The 25,502-nt window shown below is 40.0% G+C and overlaps 1 protein-coding gene across 8 annotated transcripts in view; it reads right to left on the reverse strand.

Annotated features, from left to right (window-relative positions):
- Positions 1–25,502, reverse strand: part of LOC132407418 (multivesicular body subunit 12B-like) — a 334,665-nt gene that overhangs the window by 297,269 nt on the left and 11,894 nt on the right. For all 8 annotated transcript variants that reach the window (XM_059993879.1, XM_059993878.1, XM_059993876.1 and 5 more), the window contains exon 2: positions 798–920. In XM_059993879.1, the coding sequence (XP_059849862.1) occupies positions 798–920 (123 nt within the window). The remainder of the gene's footprint in view (positions 1–797; positions 921–25,502) is intronic.

Genomic DNA, 25,502 nt, shown 5'->3' on the forward strand with positions numbered 1-25,502 from the left:
TCTTGGATTTCGGAATTTCAGATAAGGGATTGTGGACCTGTACAAAGAAGATGTCAGGGGTAAGTGTGTTTTTTGTTTAAAAATGCAGAGAGTGGTGAATGCGTGGAATGGGCTGCCGGCGATGGTAGTGGAGGCAGATACAATAGGGTCTTTTAAGAGACTCCTGGTTAGGTACACGGAGCTTAGAAAAATAGAGGGCTATGGGTAACCCTAGGTAATTTCTAAAGTAAATATGTTCTTTACAGCATTATGAGCTGAAGAGCCTGTACTGTGCTGTAAGTTTTCTATGTTTCTATGTGTTACATTGCACTGCTGCCAAAAAAACGAATTTCACGACATAAACACGCAAGATTCTGCAGCTGCTGAAAATCTAGAGTAACACACACAGAATGTCTGAGGAGCTCAGCAGGTCAAACAGCATCTATGGAAAGGAATAAATAGTCGACAATTCGGGCCGAGACCTTTCACCAAGACAGACAAATGTCAGTGATATTAAACCCGATTCTGAAAAGATCTGCAAATTTAATTTTTGCTGACAATAAATCCTCAATAAATACAAAACATAACAGGAATTTGAAAAGATACAAAATAATTTATGTGAAAATATGATAGGTGTGGGATGACCCACTGCACGGTATTTCCTTAAAATAGCACCTTTAGTTTTGAGCAAGTCTCTTATAAGCTTTTTTTGGGTAGATAGACTAGTGGATGGGCAGGGGTTAGTGGTGAAAGCAAATGTTTAATAGAATTTCTGTACAACATGCACAAATGTAGTCAGAACCTGATATCGTACTTACTACTTCGTAACTGGCAGGTGCCCGATACCGTGATGCAACCACTCCAACACCCGTAATTGGATCCATGGACAAATCCGGCAAAGCTTCAGACAGATCCCATATTTCAGGCATCATTGAACGACTCTGAGGGGGTGGGAAGAAGAAAAGTAAGTTCACACAACCTTGAATAAATTTCAACTGCCACAATAAACCACTAACCATACAACATTATCAACACTAATCCCTTGAGGTCAGTGAAAATCTCGAGGCAGCTACGCAAAGATCTAACCACATGAATGCAGAGAACAGTTGCTAAGGTTCAAAAGATTGAGGTTCCCAATTAGGTAAACATTGCAATGGCCTAGGAGCTTCATGTTGCATGTTCATTAATTAAAACAACAGGTTACAGCAGAAAAACAAAAACAATAAGATGACAAAAGTCCTTCATTCTTAATAATTAGCAACAAACTTCATGTGCTTGTGTCCAAAATACTTCTGATATAATCCTTCCCAATTAAAATATTTCCATGTGTTTTGATTTCCTGGGAGTGAGGGGGAATTCAACTATCACATTATATTCGAAAATAAATTTGTACAAAAAGATAATACCTAGCACTGTGCCAAGTTCTTAGGCACATATTCTTTCTTTCTTCTCTTCCAATATTTGTCTATCTGTGCACTTGTAATGCTACTTTGACAAGTTAATTTCCTTTGGGACCAATAAAGTTTCTATCTATCAATTTACAGTATACAGCTAGGTAGGATGCCTAAGACTTTTGCACAACGCTGTATTTGTCAATGTGGAGCAGAGAGCAAGTTTGTAAATCTGCTGGGTACAAAGGATGTTGGGAACAGTGAAGGTGGAGCATCATGGGAGGAGTGTGGGACAGGTGGCAAAGAAGGAGTGTCAGGGGTGGGAGGGGAGGTGAAGACACACTCAGTCCTAAGATACTAGAAAAGGTCATTTGATTCCAAACAATTGATTTATTACTACAGAATCTGTCTGTGGTGCTTCACACTCCCTCACCCCTCCCTTCCCCTTTTCGCAACCATCATTCCCATCTCAGTCCACAAAAGAGATCCACATCAGAATCAGACTCATCATCACTCACATATAGTGCCTATAAAAAGTATTCACTCCCCTTGGAAGGTTTCATGTTTTATTGTTTTACAACACTATATCACAGTGGATTTAACATGGCTTTTTAGACACTGATCAACAGAAAAAGATCCCTTTGTGTCAAAGTGAAAATAGATCACTACAAAATGATCTAAATTAATTACAAGTAAAAAACACAAAATAACTGATTGCTTAAGTATCCGGTCCATTTAATATGACACACCAAATCTTCACCGATGCAGCCAATTGGTTTTAGAAGTCACATAATTAGTTAAATGAAGATCTGTTTTTGGCGATCTGTGTGCAGTCAAGGTATTTTAATTGATTGTAATAAAAATACTCCTGCATCTGGAAGGTCCAACTGCTGGCGAGTCAGTATCCTGGCAAAAACTATACTATGAAGACAAAAGAACACTCCAAGCAACTGTGTGAAAAGGTTATTGAAAAGCACAAGTCAGGTGATGGATACGAGAAAATTTCCAAGTCACTAAATGTCCCTTGGAATACAGTTAAGTCAATCATCAAGAAATGGAAAGAATATGGCACTGCTATAAATCTCCCAAGAGCGTGCCATCCTCAAAAACTGAGTGACCGTGCAAGAAGGCAACTAGTAAGGGAGGCCAATAGTGACCTATGACAACTCTGGAGGAGTTACAAACTTCAGTGGCTGAAATTATTGTTTCCTGGCTGCTTCACCAGTCACAGCTTTATGGGAGAGTGGCAAAGAGAAAGCCACTGTTGAAAAAAACTCATAAAATCTCAGCCAGAGTTTGCCAGAAGTCAGCTGGAAGAAGGTTCTAAGGTCTGATGAAACCAAAATTGAGCCTTTTGGCTATCAGATTAAACGCCAAACATCACACTTCATCAACACACCATCCCTACCGTGAAGCACAGTGGTGGCTGCATCATGCTTTGGGGATGCTCTACTGCCACAGGTCCTGGAAGGCTTGTGAAGGTAGAGGGTAAAATGCATGCAGCAAAATACAGGAAATTCTGGAAGAAAATCTGATGCAGTCTGTGAGAGAACTGTTTGGGAGAAGAATTGTTTTCCAGTAAGACAAGCACCCCAAACATAAAGCCAAACCTACACAGAAAACAGAAAATCCTGGAATGGCCAAGTCAGAGCCCAGACCACAAAACAATTGAGGATTTATGGCTGGACTTGAAAAAGAGCTGTTCACTCACAATCCTGGTATAATCTAACAGAAATTGATCAGCTTTGTAAAGAAGAATGAGGAAAAGAATTGCAATGTCCAGATCTGCAAAGCTGATAGAAACCTATCCGCACAGACTCAAGACTGTAATTGCTGCCAAAGGTGTACCTACTAAATACTAACTTGAAGAGGCTGAATAATTATGCAATCAATTATTTTGTGTTTTACATCTGTAATCAACTTAGAAAACTTTGTAGAGATCCGTTTTCAATTTGACATGAAAGAGTTTTTTTGATCAATGTCAAAAAAGCCAAACTAAATCCACTGTGATTCAATGTTGTAAAATAATATATATGAAAACTTCCTGGGGGAGGGTGAATACTTTTTATAAGCACTGCATATCATGAAATTGGTGTCTTTTTTTGCAACAGCAGTACAGGGCAATACATAAAATTATTACAGTACTGTGCAAAAGTCTTAGGTACCCTAGCTATATATACACATGTGGCTTAAACCTTTTGCATAGTACTGTAAATTTAAACAAAGTATGAAGAGTAGAGTGGAAGTAAAGATTTCCAACAAAATACAGTCAGTGTTCCAGAGTTTAGTTGCCAGAGTCTGCAGATGACTCAGAATGTATTCTCCTGAGATTTACCATAAAAAACAATATCACTTAGCAAAAAGAAAGCACACATTCCAGCAAGCCCTATCAGAATATGACATTCAGCCTAAGATATTATTGGCTTTTCAGTTTTAATAAAAAGTAATCAATATAGTCCCAACACATTTGCCAGGCAATTCAATAAAAATGTGAAACTTAAAGCAAAACTAAATGTGGTGCCTTCCATTACCAGAAAGAGAAGAAAAACCAACATCACGAAGCAGGTCACAGGCTACAGGAAGTGACAGAGACAGCTCAATCCGTCGCACACAGAACCCTCCCCGGCCCCACCATTCGAGTACATTTACAAAGACCACCACCATCAGGCAGGAAGCTGTTCCTTCTGGCCCCTCTGCACTTTTACTGGTTCCATAGCATTCTGACATTTTAAAAAAAAAATGAGCCCAAACTGCTAGCTTGATGCTCAACCCAACACAGTTGAGCATGCAATGAGCTGGCCAGATTCAAACTCGGATCCATTTGCCTTGAAGTCCGGTGCTGATGTCAGCACACCACTGGCCGGCTACATCAGGCAGAAGGTACAGACACCACCAGGTTCAGGTTCCTAAGCCAGCCTGTATAACTTCATTCACTACTGATTCTACAACCCACAGACTCATTTTCAATGTCTCTTTACAACTCATGTTCTCAGTATTATTTTATTTGCTCAGTTTGTCTTCTATTGCGCACTGGTTTTGCTTGTCGGTCTTTTGTCCCTTTATATACAGTTTTTCATTATATTCTAATGTATTTCTTATTTTCCTGGAAATGTGTTGCAAGAAAATGAATCTCAAGGTAGTATATAGTAAAAACTACATACTTTGATAATAAATTTACTTTAAGGAACAGTTATATACAGAAGTGAAAACGATACAAACTCAAAAAAATAATTCCTTTCAAGCACACTTTTTTTATTCTCAACATATTTTAAAGCACTATTAATATCTAAAATAAATTTAGCTGGAATTTGGCATTAAAAACCACAGAGATGGTGTCATATCATCTTGTGCACGATAAAGAGGTCAATGTACTATCAACAGGAAAACATCTCTTCTTGTTGACTTTCTGTTTTGTCCAGCATTAAGATTGACTGAAGATTACTGTAGGTCATAGGAAAAAAATCTGCATTTCAAAGTGATTTTTATGGAAGATCAGACTATCCAAAAATCAAACATTGAAATGAATCACTGCGTTCTGTGTGAACATTCCTACACATTATCTGCAACAATAATCAGAATCAGGTTTAATATCAATGACACATGTTGCAAAATCTGTTGTTATGCAAAAGCAGTACAGTGCAATACATAAAAGTTACAGACAAAGCAAAATAGTGTGGTAGTGTTCATGGACCGTTCAGAAATATAATGGCAGAGAGGAAGAAATTATGCTTAAAACATTGAGTGCCTGTCTTGAAAGTTCAGAATTCAAAAACAAATTTATTATCAAAGTATGCATATATCACCATATACTACCCCGAGATTTGTTTTCTTCCAGGCAGACTCAGTAGATACAAACAAACACAATAGAATCAATGAAAACCATAGCCAAAAAGATGGACAACCAGTGTGCAAAAGACAACAAACTGTAAATACAAAAAGAAAATCAATAATAGTAAATAAATAAGCAATAAACAGAGAACACGAGATGAAGAGTCCTTGAAGTTGAGTCCATAGATTGTAGAAGCAGTTCAGTGAGTGCAGTTGAGTGAAGTTATCCCCTCTGGTTCGAGAGCCTGATGGTTGATGGGTAATAACTGGTCCTGAACTTGATAGTGTGGGCCCTGAAGCTCCTGTACCTCCTTTCTGACGGGAGCATTTGAAGGGAGTATGGCCTGCATCGTGGGGATCTTTGATGATGGATGCTGCTTTCCCATGACAGTGCTCCACACAGATGTGCACAATGGTGTGGAGGGCTTTATCTGTAATGGACTTGGCTGGATTATCCACAACTTTTGAGATTTTTGCAGGTGTTTCCATGCCAAGCCATGATACAACCAGTCAATATACTCTACACGACACACATATGGAGGACCTTCAAGTCAACTCAAGTCAACTGAAGTTTATTGCTATTTAACCACATACAAATAAAAACAAGACAACATTTCTTCAAACCAGGGTGTAAAGGACAGTGGTACACATAACACACAGTAACTTTAGATATTAATAGTGCGTAAAATATGTTGAGAATAAAAAGGTACATAGCAGATTAACCAGTGACACTTCAACTAAAATGCAGCCTAGAGTTCAGAAACCTAATGGCTTGGGGGAAGAAACAGTTTCTTATCCTGAACATTCTTGTTTTTATGCATTAGAGTCTCCTGCCTGATGGCAGAAAGTCACAAGAGGATGCTGGATGGATGGATGGGATCCTTAGTAATGCTAAGGGCCCTGCATGTGCAGCACTCCTGATAAAAATCCCCAATGGATGATAGGGAGACCCTTTGATCCCCTCAGCTGTTCTCACAGGTCCTTTGCAGGGATTTCTGGTATGCTCTCAAAGATGCTCCTGTAAAACACAGTTAAGATGGGGAGAGGGGTGGGAATCTTACTTGCTTCAATTTCTTAGGCAGTGGAGGTGCTGCTGTGCCTTCTTGCTCAAGGAGGTGATATTAAGGGAGCAGGTGAAGTTGTCTGTGATGTGAACTCACAGGAACTTGGTGCACTTAATTCCATCTACAGAGCAGCCATGTATTTGCAGAGGGGGATGGTTTGTCTGAACCTTCCTAAAGTTCGGAATGACTTCCTTTGTCTTTTCCACGTTCAAGCTTAAGTTGTTCTTCTTTTCAAAGTTTTAGATGACATGCCAAAATTTCACAAACCCCTAAGAAAGTAGAGATGCTGCCATTCTTTCTTGTAATGTGATGGTACTTTCATGCGGGACCCACAACAGTTCCTCCAGAATCATAGATAACACCAAGGAACTTAAAATTCCTGATCCTCAACACCTCTGATCCCCTGATGCAAACTGACTCCTGGACCTACAGTTTCCTCCTCCTGAAGTCAATAATCAGCTCCTTGGTCTAGCTGACATTGAGTAAGAGGTTATTGTTGTGGTACTGCTCAGCCAGATTTTCAATCTTCCTCCTATACGCTGGTTCGTCACCAGCTTTGATTCAGCTTGCAACAGTGGTGTCATCAGCAAACTTGAATTTGGCTCTGGAGCTGTCCTTAGCCTCAGTCATAAGTGTAAAGTAAATGGAGTAGGGGGCTAAGCGCACTGCCTTGTGGCACACCTGATGGTGATTATGGAGGAGATGTTGCCAATCAGTACCGACTGGGGTCTGCAGGCGAGGAATTAGAGGCTCCAGCTGCACAAGGAGGTACTGAGACATAGGTTTTGAAGCTTATATAGTTCTGAGGGGATGACAGTATTGAATACGGAGCTGTAGTTAAGAGCACATCCTGGATGGGGAGGAATCTTCATGATAGATGTCACCTTCTTGAGGCATTGCCTTTTGAAGATGCCCTTGATGGTGGAAAGACTAGTGTCCATAATAGAGCTGGCTGACCTAATGATATTATAACCATATCTTGTTGGGGATCAGGGAAGATAAATATCAAAACTTCACTAATTTTGTATTTCTTCCCAAAGAAATCTGGTTGTCTCATGAGAGGAAAGATGTTGTGGCTTTGGAGAAAGTGCAGAAGTGGTTTACCAGGATGCTGCCTAGTTTAGAGAGCATAGGCTATTATCACAGGCTGGACAAACTTGAGGTATTTTCTTTGGAGCAACAGGGGAGATGATAGAGGTTTCAAGCATTATGAGAGGCACAGATAGAATAGACAGGGAATATCTGTTTCCCAGGATAGAGCTGTCTAATACCAGAGGGCATGCATTGAAGATCAGAGGGGGTAAGTTCAAAGGGGATGTGAGGGGCAAGTTTTTTTTTTAAACATAAAGGGATAGATGCCTGGAATGCGCTGCCTGGTATGGTGGTAGAGGCAAATATATTAAAGGCTTTTAAGAGACGTTTCGATAGGTGAGAAAGATGGAGGGATATGGATATTGTATAAATAGGAGGGATTAGTCTTTGGGTGGTCTCGATTTACTTTTTAGCTGGTTCAGCACAACATTGTGGGCTGAAGGGCCTGTTCCTATACTGTGCTGTTCTATGTTCTAGAATTCAAGAACAGAGAAAAGATTTACCAGGGTGTTGCCAGAACTCGGGTGCCTGAATTACGAGAAAGGTTGCACAGACTACCACTTTATTCCCTAGAACACAGGAGTGATCTAATAGATGTATTCAAGATCATGAGGGGCACAGACAGGGTGAAAGCACAGTCCTTTACCCTGGGAGGGTGTGCTTAAAACAGGGAGGCATAGAGTTAAGATCAGATGATATTTAAAAGAAACAAAGGCGTCTTCTTCCAAAGGCGGTACAACAGAATAACAGTTTGCATGTTGCTTTACAGTCACTGATTACCAATCAGGCTCGATTCCCACCATTGTCTATCAGGAGTTTGTACATTGCCCCTGTGATCATGTGGGTATCTGCACAGTACCCCAGTTTCCTTCCATTTTCCAAAGACGAACAGTTAGGGTTAGTAAGCTGCGGGCATGCCATGCCGGCAACGTAAGTACAATGACACTTGTGTACTGCCTCCAGCATAAGCTTGGGACTGTGTTGCCATTACAAATCAACACATTTCACTGCATGTTTTGATGATTCAATGTACATGAAATGAATATAGCTAACCTTCACACAAAAGGTAAAGCATATTTGGAACATCCTACAAGAAATAGTTGTTAAGCAAGCACATTAGCAACATTTAAAAGCCATCCAGGCAAGTATACAGATAGGAGAGGTTTTGAGGGCTAAGGGCCAAACGTGGGCAGATGGTACCAGTTCACAGGGTAACACAGTCTGATGGACAAGTTGGGCCAAAGGGCCAGTTTCTATGCTGCATGACACTCAGACACCACTCTATTTGGTAGACCTGCTCTTTAAAACAAATATCCAGTCAATCATGTAGCAGCAACTCAATGCATAAAAGCATGCAGACATGGCTAAGAGGTTCCGTTGTCATTCAGTCCAGACATCAGAATGGGGAAGTGTGATCTAAATGACTTTGACCATGAAATGATTGCTGGGGCCAAACAGGGATGCTTGAATAACCGTGAAACTGCTGACCTCCTGGGATTTCCACACACAACAGTCTCGTAAGTTTACATAAAATGGTACAAAAAGCATCCAGTGAGAAGCAGCTCTGTGGGCAAAATGGCCTTGTTAATGAGAGAGGTCAGAGAATAGTCAGACTGTTCCAAGCTGACAGGAAGCTGACAGTAACCAGTAACTCAAATAACCACACGTTACAACAGTGACGTGCAAAAGAGCATCTCTGAATGCATAATATGTTGAACCTTAAAGTGAATGAACTACAGCAACAGAAGACCACAAACATACACTCGATGGCCACATTATCAGATACAGGAGCCTCCTGTATCTCAGTGTAATTCAAATGGAACCACAGTTAATGCTTCTGGATTTCTACACTAACACCATTTTGTTCTCTGAATAATAGTGTAACTTGAGTATTATCCTCCAAGATATTGGGATTGGATGGCTGCTTTTTACACGTACCTCATCTGGACCAAGTTAGTCTGGCACAAGGCGAGGTGTGATCTGCTTTATATTACAGTTGAAGGGAGAATTAGATACCACTGGAATTACTCAGTTCAATCAGCACAGTTTTCATTTTGTACTTCAAATTACAAGCCTTTAAAAGCATGGTGTATTGCTGCCAAAATTTAGTTGTTATACAAAGGGGAACCATGGATGAAAGGTGACAAATATGCTAATTAGAAATTACTTGTCCTCCAGTCTAAATAAGTAATTGCTAGTTTGTCTCAGTTCTTGGAAAGACGGTCCTTGGTTTTGAGCTGGAGCCCTTTGATCTCCCCAGTACACAAGGGGGATGAAGTTTTTGACATAGTGACAGGCCTTTTTTAGAAATCAGTATCACAGGAACTAGACAGGCAGCCAATTATTTTCAAGTGGTTTCAATACTGTGGCAGAGACAATCACCCCGAACAAGCCACTGAAGAGGGCAATGCCATCTTTTCATTACAAAAATACAAAATGAACAACTTTTCAGATTAAACGTTGCAATTCCAGTTTTATCTTGTGCTTCCTTCAACCATAATATTGTAAGTTGACAATTCAAGTCACACTTCACCTCACATTGTCACAAGCTAATTTGGTCCAGTTGAAGTAGACGCGAAATAACAGCATCCTGTCCCAATAGCTAACAGGTTATTTTAAAACTCAGGTTACATCCCAGTTTCAACGTTGCCCTTGAAACCTTTGGCAAGCCTACAAAATAGTAGTGGATGCAGCCCAGCCCATCACAGAGCTCCCCATCACTGAGCACTTCTATAAGGAGTGCTGTCGCAGGAAAGCAACATCAAGGACCCCAGCCAAACCATGCTCTCTTCTTACAACTGTCATCATTTCAAGAACAGTTATTACCCCTCAGACATCAGCGGATAATTTCACTCACCCCAACATTAAACTGATTCTACAACCTATGGACTCACTTGCAAGGATTCTACAAACTCCTGTTCTCAATGTTTATAACTTATTTACTATATTATATTGTATTTACACAATTTGTTGTCTTTTGCACATTGGTTGTTTGTTCACCTTTGGTTGGGTGCAGTTACTTCTTTTACTCCCCCCACTGATTCTATTGTATTTCTTTGTATTCACTGTGTATACCCACAAGAAAACGAAACTCAGGGCAGTATATAGTGACTTTTATGCACTTTGATTATAAATTTAATTTTAAATTTTTGAACAAATTGTACAAATATATACAGAAATGCACAAGCCAACTTGCATAAAAGGTACCTCAATCTGCTAAAAATCCCCATTCTGACATTTGGGTCTAAAGACCATGTCTGCATGCCTTTATACATTGAGTTGTTGCTGCTGATTAGATACTTGCATTAATGAGCAGGTGTACAGGTGTACCTAATAAAGTGGCAACTGAGTATATTTTAGCAGTATTCACACTTTTTTACTTCAATGTTTAATTCTTTCTTCAAAGTCTGTTCAACAATGAGTAGGAATACAATAGATGGTTTGGTTCCACACACCTAGAAAGTCAAATCAATAAACATGGCAGTGCAGCTAAAGAACATCTGATATATTGTACAGCTGACTGTCTCTCACTAAATTCTCATTCACTGTATCAAAAAAAATCCTCACTTATAGAGGAGATTAAATGATTTTCCATACAACATGGAAAATGACAGTAGGATTTACATTAGCCGAATGGGTAAAGATGCAGCAATATTAACTGTGTTACACACACAAAATGCTAAAATAGTCTCGATGAAGGGTCTTGGCATGAAATATCAACTGTTTATTCCCCTCCATAGATGTTGCCTGACCCACCGAGTTCCTCCAGTGTCAAGTGTGTGTTGCTGTGGATTTCCAGCATCTGCAGAATCTCTTAACGTATATTACAGAAATTTCTTGTGTACGTTAACTTTTCCTCCCATATAAAACTTATATTTAAACAAAGCAAATCAAGAAGATTTTTAAGAAAACCCTTCATTCAGACTATTTCAATGAAAAGGGTGGTTTAAATATTACAAGTATTATAAAATTGTTATCAATTCAATCTCAAGTAGATAATGATTCCTCTATTAAGAAAAGTTATTTTTGAGGGATCTCATTAAAGATAACGTTCAATACATCACCTGGTTCTTGACTGCTTACAATCGTGTTATCCTTTTATGTAGAAGGAGCACTTGTGAAATACTTCCCCTGAACCTCCCACTGAATCTTAAGCAGCAAAATGAAACTCCCTGCACAACCAGTAGGCCATAATTACTTCACAATAATAACTGCCCACGTTATCAGACTGTATTTGGCCGTAGCAGACAGCAGTCACCATGAATGACTCATGTTTATCTCAGACAATAAATGTAGTTGGGAGAGCAACTATCCTCCATAAAACTAGCTTTTGAGATATGTGATAAAAAATAGAGCAATTATTTTATGAAGTCCAAGTCCTGGCAGTTTAACATAAGGCCCAGTGTATGCCCTTTTCATGGCAAAAGATAAAATGCAATGAACAAAACAGATATTCAAAAACCACACAGTGACCTCACTTGTTCCCCACCATGCCCTTTTGACTCAACAAATTTTAGTCAAAAATAGGGAACTCTTATTTTAGTACTGTACAAGACAGGGAAGTTAGAATTGGTTATGACACAAGAAATGTTTTTTTGTTTGTTTATTTATTTATTTGTTGGGATAGAACACAGAATAGGGCCTCTCAAGCCACGCCATTCAACAACCCTAGTCTAATCACAGGACAGGACAATTTACAATAACTAATTAAACTGTAACTACGGCACACTTTTCTTTTAAGTCTTTGCAATGTTTAATTAATCATATAAACTGTGAAAGTTAGGACACCCATACATGGCTGGAAAAGAGTTTTGACACAGCCTGACATATACTAGCAATTTATAATGAAAAGCTGCCACAGTGCACAAGACTCATTACAATATAGTTGTTACTAAGCCATTGACACCTTCTCCTTGTTTAATCCGGCAGGCCACAAGAATTGTCTTGGTAAAAGCTCACGTCAAATCATGGATTATATCATGTAACATACTCAAAATGCTGGAGGAACTTAGCAGGTCAGGTAGTGTCTATGGAAACAAACAGTTGATATTCATTCAGTTTTGACTGACTATTCACTCCCACAGATGCTGCCTGATCTGCTGAGTTCCTCCAGCATTTTGTATGTGCTGCTCTGAAATTCCAGCATCTGCTGAATCTCGTTTATGATTATAAGATGTACTTCTCTCATGTCTTTTTAAATTTCTCTCCTGTTCTATATATTTTCACTTGGCTCTCTCTTACTTTTTTTTTCTTTCTAACTTGAACTGATTCTTGTCAAGTTACTCTGGCGTGCTTTTTCATGCAATCACTATTCTTCTGTTGCTTTAATACAACAAAATCATGATCCTACTCAGCTTCAAGGCAATAAAAAAGCATGTTAAAAGTATATTTATCAAAGTTCATATAAGTTAATGTACACATACAATGCTGAGATTCATTTTCTTGTGGGCATACTCAATAAATCTACAGAATAATAACTATAACAGAATCAATAAAAGACCACTCCAACTCAGGCATTCAACCAGAATCAGATCCAAGTTTATTATCGCCAGCATGAAATTTGTTAACTCAGCAGCAGCAGTTTAATGCAATAATCTAGAAGAGAGAAAAAAGTAAAATAAAAATAATAATAAATAAATAATACAGTATATGTACATTGAATAGATTTTAAAATGTGCAAAAAACAGGAATACTGTATATTTTTTAAAAAGTCAGGTAATGTCCAAGGGTTCAATGTCCATTTAGAAATCGGATGGCAGAGGGGAAGAAGCTGTTCCTGAATCGCTGAGTGTGTGCCTTCAGGCTTCTGTACCTCCTACCTGATGGTAATAGTGAGAAAAGGGCATGCACTGGGTGCTGGAGGTCCTTAATAATGAACAATGCCTTTCTGAGACACCACTGCCTGAAAAGTAAGCTAGTACCTAAGATGGAGCTGACTAGATTTACAATCTTCTGCAACTTCTTTTGGTCCTGTGCAGTAGCCCCTCCATACCACACAGTGATGCAGCCTGTCAGAATGCTCTCCACGGTACATCTATAGAAGTTTTTGAGTGTATTTGTTGACATGCCAAATCTCTTCAAACTCCTAATGAAGTTTAGCCGCTGTCTTGCCTTCTTTATAACTACATCGGTATGTTGGGACCAGGTTAGATCATCAGAGACCTTGACTCCCAGGAACCTGAAGCTGCTCACACTCTCCATTTCTGATCCCTCTATAAGGATTGGTATGCGTTCCTTTGTCTTACCCTTCCTGAGGTCCGTAATCAGTTTTTTCATCTTACTGACGTTAAGTGCCAGGTTGTTGCTTGACACCACTGCAATAGTTGGCATATCTCACTCCTGTGTACCCTCTTGTCATCACCTGAGATTCGACCAACAACGGTTGTATCGTCAGCAAATTTATAGACGGTATTTGAGCTATGCCTAGCCACACAGTCATGTGTGGAGTAGAGCAATGGGCTAAGCACACACCCCTGAGGTGCATCAGTGTTGATCATCAGTGAGGAGGATATGTTATCACCAAACTGCAAGGATTGTGGTCTTCCGGTTAGGAAGTCAAGGATCCAATTGCAGAGGGAGGTACAGAGGCCCAGGTTCTGCAACTTCTCAATCAGGATTGTGGGAATGATTGTATTAAATGCTGAGCGATAGTCAATGAACAGCATCCTGAATAGGCGTTTGTGTTGTCCAGGTGGTCTAAAGCCATGTGAAGAGCCATTGAGACTGCATCTGCCGTCGACCTCCTGTGGCAATAGGCAAACTGCAATGGGTCCAGGTCCTTGCTGAGGCAGGAGATCAGTCTAGTCATGACTAACCTCTCAAAGCATTTCATCACTGTCGATGTGAGTGCAACCAAACAATATTCATTAAGGCAGTCCATATGATTCTTCTTAGACACTGGTATAATTGTTGCTTTTTTGAAGCAGGTGGAAACTTCCACCTGTAGCAGTGAGAGGCTAAAAATGTCCTTGAATACTCCCGCTAGTTTGTTGACACGGGTTTTCAAAGCCTTACCAGGTAACTCCATCTGGACCTTCTGCCTTGCGAGGGTTCACCCTCTTTAAAGACATCCTAACATCGGCCTCCGAGACAGGGATCACAGGGTCACCGGGTGCAGCAGGGATCTTCACAGCTGTAGTTGTGTTCTCCCTTTCAAAGTCGGCATAGAACTCATCTGGTAGTGAAGCATCGCTGCCATTCATGCTATTGGGTTTCACTTTATAGGAAGTAACGTCTTGCAAACCCTGTCAGAATTGCCATGCATCTGATGCCACCTCCAACCTTGTTCGAAATTGTCTCTTCGCCCTTGAAATAGCCCTCTGCAAATCATACCTGGTTTTCTGGTACAATCCGGGGTCGCCAGGCTTGAATGCCACAGATCTAGCCTTCAGCAGACGACGAACCTCCTGGTTCATCCACAGCCTTCAGATTGGGAATGTACAGCACACTCATCCACACAGGTTTTAATGAAATCAGTAACAACTGCAGCATACTCATCCAGGTTCGAAGATGAATCCCTGAACACAGTGTGCAAAAGACTACAAACTGTGCAAATACAAAAAAGAAATACAGTCAGCCCTCCTCATCCGCGGGGGATTGGTTCCGAGACCCCCCGTGGATACCAAAAATCACGGATGCTCAAGTCCTTTATTTAACCTGGCTCAGTGTAGTGGTCTTTAGGACCCAGCGGAACCCCAGACTTTATTTAACATGCTCAGTGCAGTGGACATTAGGACCTGGCGGTGTAGCTCTGAATCTGCAGTGTTTCTGTTCACGAAAATAATCACGATTGAAAATAAGGTGGAAGTAATAAAGCGATCGGAAAGATGTGAAACGCCATCAGTCATTGGAAAAGCATTAGGCTACACTTGGTCAACGATTGAAACAATTTTAATGAAGCATGTGAGAGGCCCTGCCCCGATGAAAGTTACAATTATTAGTAAGCAACACAGAGGTTTAATTATTGAAATACATATGTTTCTTAAGTGTTTTATATGCATAGGAAGGTAAAATATGTATTATATACTAAGAAAAACATTTGACTGACACTAAATAATACGGGATGTACCTGTTCCGACTTCAAATCCAACTAAAAGACGGACTAAAAGAACGGAACTCATTCATAACCTGAGGACTGCATGTACTTTTAAGTCATTTCTAGATTACTTATAATACCTAATACAATGTAAATGCTATGTAAATAGTTGTTACATTGTATTGTATTGTTTAGGGAATAATGACAAGAAAAATTAGTTTGTACATGCTCAAATAATGAGTGCTGGAAAGAGATCTTCCGGGTTTTCCCGATCCACAGTTGGTTGAATCCGCGCATGCGGAATCCGCGGATAAGGAGGGGCGACTGTAATAATAAATGAAGAAGCAATAAATATCAAGAATATGAGCTGAAGAGGCCTATTTACACAAATTTAAACAAATTGCAGAAAGAACAATTTGCTGCTGGAGAAAGCAGATACTGGTCATGATGTAAAAGGCATGTTGTGTATGTCTACCCTCCATCCTGTCGTCCTGTTCTTCTAGATTCCAGTCAGAGTTGTGAAATAGCGAAATTTCAAGGGGATATGTAAAAAGGAAGTTGAAAGCAAATGGTAAACAGTGCTGCAGCTTGTCTTACAGCATGACAACAACCACTGTAACATGCTTGGAATAGAGAGTTCAAGCCAGAGGTGCACCATTGTGATTACCATCAAACGCAGCTACTGTACTTTGAAGACAAGCCATCTGGGGTGGCCCAATGGCAATGATTGGGCATCTAAGAAGATCGCTTTTTTTGCCTAAAGCAGGAACTTTAGATATACACAAGAGATTCATTGTTTGATGTTAAAAAATACGTACATCTCTTTAATCAACTAATGATATGTTTATATATGTTTCTGAAGACAGAATTTAACTACATTGTACTCAGTTAAAACACTGGTGTTGAGCTTGTGTGTCCAACTTTACCACAACTTATTAAATAAATAACTCTCTGTACTTCAAAAGTAACAAAAATTAAGCAACAAAAATTCTGACAATTTCTTAATTGTCTTGAAGCTTCTGTTTAGTAAACACATTACGGACGCCATGAAATTGGTCCTTTACTGTGTCTATTGCCTTGTTCATTATTTATTTATTAATTAATTATTGTACACTTTATGTAGTCCTGTGTAGGTCTGTAGTCTAGTACAGTTTTTATGTAGTCTAGTGTAGCCTTGTGGGGTCTCACGTAGTCTAGTGTAGTTTTTGTGTTGTTTCATGTAGCACCATGGTCCTGGAAGAACGTTGTTTTGTTTTTACTGTGTACTGTACCAGCAGTTTATGGTCGAAATGACAATAAAAAGCAACTTGACTTGACTTGATGCTAACATAGTGGTTAGCAAGATGCTACTATAGCACACGGCATCAGAGTTTGGAGCCCAGGATCGTCTGTAAGGAAATAGTATAGTCTCGCAGTGGAATGCATGGGTTTTCTCTAGGGTGTTCCTGCTTCTTTCCACAGACCAAACACATTCCAGATAACTGGTTATTGGAAATTGTCCCGCGATTTGGTTAGAGTTAAATTGGGGGTAGTTGGGCAACTCGAAAGGCTGAATCTCTAAATAAGTAAATCTTATTAGAAAGTGGGAATCTTCCCTTTACAACTATCAAGAAGTATAAAACAAAATAAAAATAAAATTCTAGCAAGACACTGGCATAGGTTTTTCATACGAATTATGAAGTGACCTACAGTAGTGGTTACCAACATTAAAAAACTATAATACTCAATTTCAATATTTTTATTATTTGTACAATTTATCTTCTTTTGCAGATTGGTTGTCTATCAGTCTTCATTTATGTATAGTTTTTTTATGAATTCTACTGTATTTCTTTTTCCTGTGAATGCCTGCAAGAAAATGAATCTCAATGCAGTCTAGGTAATTTGATAATAAATTAACTTTGAACTTTGCTGCATTCTATTAACATTAGAGCATGGAAGGAATAACTATATTTGCAACTGATGTATTTAATTTTACAAGCAGGTATCTCATTTTGGTGACATACAGTACATATTTTGATAACAAATCTATTTACTTAGTGACACAAAATGTGGAGTAGGCTCTACAGCCCCTTTGAGCCACACCACGCCAGCAACCACCAACAAACATAATCAACCCTAACATTATCACAGAACAATTTTTAATGACCAATTAACCTACCCGGTACATCTTTGGACCATGGCGGGCTGGGGGAGAGAAACTAGAGCACTTGTGGAAAACCTACACATTCTACAGGGAGGACATACAGAGGCTCCCTACAGAACAGCACCACAATTGAACTCCAAACTCCAGAATACCCCGGGTTTAACAGCATCGCGCTACCCGCTACACTACCATGGTGCCCTTTTCCTCGAACTTTGTAGGTAAACTATTTAAGGTGACAGATATATGTCTGGTGCAATACAAATATACAATAGAGGCTTTAGTTGCTGCAATGCATGTGAGATCTTGGATCTGGAAACATGTTAATTAATAAATCAACTAATCTCACAGAAAAGGACTACTGAAGAGTCTACAACCCCTTGTCACAAAAAGGCTGAAGGCTCAGGAACTGAGTAATTTTCTAAAGCCAAGCTGCTGTCCAAATGAAGTCAATGCTTCTAAAGGACAATTTTACAAGAAGCACCTTCCAAATCTCACACTTTGGAACAAAACTGTAAACTGATCAATTCAAATTTCTTGAGAGAAATAGCAGACTTGGTGAACCACCAGTTTCAGATACAGTTATTACCCTTTCACCATCAGGCTCCTGAAACAGCATGGATAATCTCTGTCACTCCAACACTGAACTGACTCCACAACCTACGGACTCACTTTCAAGGACTCTACAACTCACGTTCGCAGAATTAATTAATTATAGGGTTTTCTGTATTTGCACTGATTGTCTTATTTCAAACACTGGTTGTTTTTTTAAGTGTGTGTAGTGTTTCACTGATTCTATTGTATTTCTTTGTTCTACTGTGAATGCCTGCAAGAAAATGAACCTCAGGGTTGTACATGGTGACATATATGTACTTTGATAATAAATCTGCTCTGAATTTTGTCATCCTGCAGAACCTTAATCTTGTTATTGTAATTTATGAATTATGGATGCTATATCTTGGAAGTAGGTATGGAGGAGATGTCAGGAGTAAGTTGCTGTTGTTGTTTTGGTTATGTTTTTTTTTAATGCAGAGAGTAGTGAGTGCATGGAATGGGCTGCAGGCCGCAGTGGCAGAAAAGATAGGTTTTTATAAAAATTCTTCCCCTCCCCCACCCCTTGATCTTTCCTCTGACTGGTTTTCCACCCTCTCCCACCTTCTTTATAGGGCCCCTACCCCCTCCTTCTTTAGTCCTGACGAAGGGTTTCGACCCAAAACGTTGACTGCTTCTTTCAACGGATGCTGCCCAACCTGCTGAGTTCATCCAGCTTTTTTGTACGTCTTGATTTGACCACAGCATCTGCAGTGCACTTTGTGCTTAGGGTCTTTTCAGAGACTCCTAAATGGCTACATGGAGCTTAGAAGAATAGAGGGCTATGAGTAAAGCCGAGGTAGTTCGAAGGACAGAACATGTTCGGCACAGCTTTGTGGGCCAAAGGCCCTGTATTGTGCTGTAGGTTTTCTGTGTTTCTATGTTTCCTTCATATTTGATGGGCTTTAACAATTTAATAAATTTGTTCCATCGACAGAAAAGGATCAGAAGTAGGTCCCAAGCAACTGTAAGAAAGATTCATAATTTTTGGCACGGTCCAGCAAGATTACTGTTGTCAATGATAAGTGTATCCTTTGTATAGAGGAGAACTGAAATGAATTGAATTGACTATATTTCTTACATCTTTCACTTACATGAGTAAAAATCTTTATGTTACATCTCCATCTAAATGAGCAATCATAGTAATTTATAAAAAATTGAATAGTCAATGTAACATAGAAATACACTCAAATCAGCATGTTAATCAGTCTGATTGCCTGGTGGAAGAAGCACCAGAGTCCCGGAGCCTGGTGGTTCTGGCTTTTATGCTGTAGTACCGTTTCCCGGATGGTAGCAGCTGGAAAAGACAATAGGTGCAGGAGTAGGCCATTCAGCCCTTCAAGCCTGCACCATCATTCAATGTGATCATAGCTGATCGTCCACAATCAGTACCCCGTTCCTGCCTTCTCTCAATATCCCTTCACTATCTTTAAGAGCTCTATCCAACTCTTTCTTGAAAGCATCCAGAGAATTGGCCTCCACTGCCTTCACTCTCTGGGTGAAAAAGTTTTTCCCTGAACTCCGTTCCAAATGGCCTACCCCTTATTCTTAAACTGGGCCTCTGGTTCTGGACTCCCCCAACATCAGGGACATGTTTCCTGCCTCTCGCGTGTCCAATCCCTTAATAATCTTATATGCTTCAATCATATTGAATAGATTGCAGTTGGGGTGACTCAGGTCCCCGATGATCCTTCAGGCCCTTTTCTCACACCTGTCTTTGTAAATGTCCTGAATCATGGTTAGTTCACAACTGCATATGCACTGGGCTGTCCGTACCACTCTCTGCAGAATCCTGCAATTAAGGGAGGTACAATTCCCATACCAGGCAGTGATGCAACCAGTCAGGATGCTCTCAATTGTGCCCTTGTAGAAAGTTCTTAGGATTTGGGGACCCATACCAAACTTCAACTGTCACAGGTGAAAGAGACACTGTTATACCTTTTTTACAGCTGACATGTACAGATCATGTGAAGTCCTTGATGATGTGGATGCTGAGGAACTTAAAGCTGTTTACCCCCTCAACCCCAGATCCACTGATGACAATAGGGGTTAGTCCATCTCCATCCTCCTGTAATCCACAAACAGCTCCTTTGTTTTTGCGACATTGAAGGAGAGGTTTTTGTCTTGACACTGTTGTGTAAGAGAGATGACTTCTTCCCTGTAGGCCACCTCATTATTGTTTGAGACTAGGACAATCAATGTAGTGTCGTCAGCCAATTTAATTAGCAGATTAGAGCTGTGGGTGGCGACACAGTCATGGGTATACAGGGAGTAAAGGAAGGGGCTTGGTGCACAGCCCTAAGGGGCTCCTGTATTGAGAGTCAGAGGGGTGGAGGTGAGGGAGCCCACTCCTACCACCTGCCAGCGATCTGACAGGAAGTCAGGATGCAGCTGCACAAGACAGAGGTCTCTGAGCTTCCTGTCGAGCCAGAATGGAGTTATGGTGTTGAATGCTGAACTGTAGTCCAAGAACAGCATTCTCACTCCTTCTTCTCCAGATGTATAATTCTCAAGCCTGATAAGGTTTTCACTGACACAAGACATTGAATTTTATGTCTATCAAGTATCATAAAATAATGAGATATTAACACCCATCATCTAAAAGCATTGCAATTATGTTTTGAATGAAGATTAGATTTTTTTTTAAAACAGACTATAGAATATTTTATAGTTTTTCCTTTGAAAAACACTATTGAAAGTATTTTCCTAAAATTGAAAAAACAGGGTTTGGAAAAAATTTAGAGACCTCACTCTTAAATCACTATTTGCTGGTCTATTAAGAAACAAGTATACGTGGGTGGAGGAATAAGCCAGGATCCAAGTCAATCCCTCTAGGGTGGAGAAGAAATCAGACCTTAGTTTTGATCCCTGGTATGTGTTGAGCCAGCTCAGCACCACAGGGAAGCAGCAAGGATACCAAGAAGGGTTTCCGTTCTACTAAGCTATGAAGAGAAAGAAAAACAATTGAAAAAAAGAGTTATCTTTTTTCCATTCCAATTCCCATCAGACATCCTGTGCCGGAAACAGGGGTGTGTGCAAGATAACTTTTGTACTTGGCTCTATATTTACACAGGCTGCAAAAACAATCTGATGGTAATTAAGGAATCTAAAGGTTCAATTCAAGGGGCAAGATTTGAGAAGAAATGCCAGAGTTTGGGGTTGATATTGAAGAGGCAGGTTAGTGTGGTGGTTAGCACAGCGCTTTACGGTAGCAGCGACCCGTTCAATTTCTGCCGTTGCCTGTAAGGAGTTTGTATACTCTCCCCGTGACCACATGGGTACTCCATTTTCCTCCCACAGTCCAGACCTGCCAGTTGGTAGGTTAATTGGTCATTGTAAATTGTCCCATGCTTAGGCTAGGGTTCAATCAGGGATTGCTGGGTGACATAACTCAAAGGGCTGGGAAGGGCCTGCTCCATGCAGAATGTCAATAAAATAAAGTAATTTTAAAAACTGGTGCACTCAAAAAGTTAGTTTTACCCTAGGATCAATATTGGAAGAACACATTTGTCTAAGGAAACTGCAGAAGGGATTAGAGATACATTGTAGATCATTGTAGAGGTTGATGAACAACAGGAATTGCAAATTGGGACACAAACAGCAGAGTTTTTGATGAGCTCAGTTGTACAGAATGCAAAGTGAGAAGGCTAATGAGAAGGCCAGCAATAATGAGGTGGTTGATTCTCAACTATCTCCTGAAATGACCTAAGAAGCCACTCTGTTCTAGGGCAACTTGGGGGAGCATTACATGCTGGCCTTACCAACAATCCCCACATTCTGCAAATGAATGGCTATTCCACATTCACCCAGTTGCACAGTGCTGTGTTTAGACTAAGGAGTGTGAGTTTGTTCACCAAGGTGTGTGGGACTATATAGCATTGAATGCTGAACTGAAATCCATGTCGTTTAACCTGCTGAGTTCTTCCAATTGTTTAATCTTTGCTCCAGATTCCCATATCTGCAAACACTTGCATCTTCAATGGAAGAGAATTTGTGGGGCTAGCTAGGACAATAGCTTTGGTTTCCTAATGTTCATGTGCATGAATCTACTGCTCACCCATATTGAACAGACAAGCTAAAAACATTATGGATGGTATAAAGCAGGTGTTAGGGAAGTAGCATTAGAGATGACCAGTTCACGTAGAACCTTGTGCATGACTTCAGAGTAGAATGTATGAGGTTCAAGAATACATATATGCAAGTCTTAGATAATAAAATGGGGATGAGAAGAGGCTTTCTGTTTGTAGAGATACATTATCGTAATAAGCCCTTTCAACCCAACAAACCCATCCTGCCCAAATACACCCATATGACCAATTAACCTACTAACACGAACATCTCTGGAATGTCGGAGCCCCCAGAGGAAACCCATGCGGTCACAGGGAGATTGTACAAACTCTATAAAGACAGAGGCGGAATCAAACCCAGGCTGCTGGTGCTGTAGTAGCATTTTGCTAATTGCTACATTACCGTGCACTGTTGAAAATTCCCTAGCTAAAACTGGATAGGTAAAAATAACACTAAGAACACACAAAAGTACCAGAGATAAAACGGAACAGTAAAACTGAAAGAAAGCTACTGGTTATCCTTCATTTCTCCGGCTGACATTTAGATTAAAAACTTTTGACTCGCTTCTGCAAATCCCTGAGATTTCTGTGCAATGATTGCAATAAGTCTGAGACACCAAAGGCAAAATCTTCACACATTCTCACCTCCTTCATGTTATAAAGGTCTTTGTCATTGACAAATTAAGCTGTCTTCCATGATGAGGCTGTCAAATATCAACCCTCTCCCCCAAAAAAATGACTATTATTTAGCTCTTAGGTAGTAATTGATAACCATCTGGTTTTGGTCAGAATAGCATTAACTGTGCTAAACTAGGATGTTAGCAAAGCACAATAGCAAGTGACATCTTTGAGCAGTAAACATATAAAGTGAACACTCAACACCATAATTATAGAATTTTTCCCTCCAAACCTGGGCCATGTCTGCAAGAAACACTATTTAATTCCAGGTCTGTCATCACCACTGGCAGAGAAGGCAATAATTTGACTTGATTCATTAAGAGCTTCACTGGAGTATGCTAGTGGACTTTAAAGCACAAGCTTCAATGTGACTTTCTTTTGTTCACAGACATGAAGTCACCAGCAATGCTGGCATTTATCTAAGAAAGGATGTGCTGGCATTGGTTCACAAGAATGATCTCAGGATGACAGGGTTAACATACAAGAAGCATTAGTTGGCTCTGGGCCGTACTCACTAGAATTTAGAAGAATGAGGGAGGCTTCTCATTCAAACTTATCAGCTCTTGAAAGGCATAGATAGAATGGATGTTTCCTAAAGTGGTGGAGTCTAGGACCAGAGGACACAGCCTCAGAATAAAAGGACGTCAGTTTGAAACAGAGATGAGGAGGAATTCTTCAGCCAGAGAGTGGTGAATCTGAAGAATTTGTTGCCACAGATGGCTCTGGTGGGGGACAAACCATTGGGTATATTTAAAGTGGAGGTTGATAGGTTCTTAATTAGTAAAGATGCCAAAGTTCACAGGGAGAAGGCAGCAGAATGAGAAAATCAGGAATGATGGAATGGGAGAGCAAATCTGATGGGCCAAATGGCCTAATTTTGCTCCTATGTCTTATGGTCTTATTAATAGTCCATCCCGAATTGTTGTTGAACTGAGGAGGCACTTATGAATTACCTGCACTAATGCAGCTGGAGCAACAGAGGCCAGAGCAGTTAAATAAAGCAGACCCAGCCCTTGCTGAAGGACATTTAGTGAACCAGATGGTATTTTACCAGGCAGTGTGTGTTTATCATGACCAAAACTAACCTTTCATGCCATTTATGAAAATGAATGCATTATATTAAATATAATAAGAAGAATACTGTTCATACTTAGGCATTTGCTGCCTCAATTGCTCAGTATTTCTAAGTTTGTTTCTCTTTTAGATTTTGCAGCAGAAAATGTACTTGATGGCAAAAAGTATAGATATTGCCTGACCCCCGAAACTCTTCCAGCTTTTTGTATATTGCTCAGGATTTCCAGCATTTACAGCCTCTCAGATCAACTCGACAGAAGAAAGCTTTGAAATTATAGAAAGCACAATTAAGAAAGATTTCAAACAATTTTTGATGAGATCTTTGCTCCTAATTTCATGACATGTGCCAGTGATGTTAAACCTGATTCTGATTAGACTCTCCTGGCAACTTCAATTGTTAGCACTGACAAACTGTCACACAAGACATATGAACCAACTTGAGTCTTGCACTGTCACTTTGGGTTTCAGCATCAGTTGACAGATCAAACCATGTTGTTCAATGTCCTCAAAGAGAAAAAATGAAGCTATATTTTAAAGAGTTATTTCGCCTTAAATAAGAACAGCAAACAGAAATACTCAGCCGGTCAGGCACCATCTGTGGCAAGAGAAATAGTTACTATTTAATATTGCAGACACTCTCCCCCCCCCCCCCCCACATAAACTTACTGACCTGCTCTTTACTATTTTTATTTCACGTTTTCAACATCTGCAGAATGTTGCTACTTGGCAATGTGTAAATTTTAAAAATAAAAACAAAAGTGAAGCAGAAACGTTTTTGAAATGAAAGGATTCATGTACAATAAATTTGAATGGCAAAAGCAGAGAAATTTAAATTAGTAAATTGGTTTATTAGTCACATGTACTGAGGTACGGTGAAGAATTGTCTTGCTGCCGCCCATACAAATCATTTCATTGCAGCAGCACATTGAGGTATTACAAGTGAAAATATTAACAGAATGCAGAATAAAGTGTTTCAGTTACAGAGAAGTGTAGTGCAAGGCCTAAATGAGGTAGATTGTGAAGTCAAGACTCCCTAGTGTACTAGGGAGCAGTTCAATAGTCCTATAACAGGACAGGAGCTGTCCTTAAACTTGATAGTACAAGTTTTCAAGCTTGTATCTTCAATGGAAGATGGAAAAAAAAGAAAACAAAAAAAACCTGGGAAAATAGAAACGTGCAGGATTTTAAAGAAATATATTTTGGCCATCTGGATGGGGAGATTTAAAAAAAAACCACAGGACAAGATCCCTCCCGGCAATGGGTCGTGAGCACTTGCTCGAGTCTGCCTTGGTGTTAGGAGTAGCACAGGGTCGACAGGCAGTGGTTTTCAAGTGGACACCCTCCTTCCTCGACATTTTAGCGATTAGCCCACTACATCTCCAGAGGGCTGGACAATGACTTCTGGTGTTCCACAGTCACGCCACTTTCCACTCTCTTGATGCTATCTTGGTGCCCAGGAGCAGTCTTTTCGCTTGATCCAAAGCCAATGACTGCTTCTTTCTGCCGCCTCAAATGTGGCTCCTTTGGTTTGCCTTCAGCAATATATGGCATCTTACAAAACTC

This window comes from Hypanus sabinus, chromosome 18, assembly GCF_030144855.1.
Source record: "Hypanus sabinus isolate sHypSab1 chromosome 18, sHypSab1.hap1, whole genome shotgun sequence".
Taxonomy (NCBI): domain Eukaryota; kingdom Metazoa; phylum Chordata; class Chondrichthyes; order Myliobatiformes; family Dasyatidae; genus Hypanus; species Hypanus sabinus.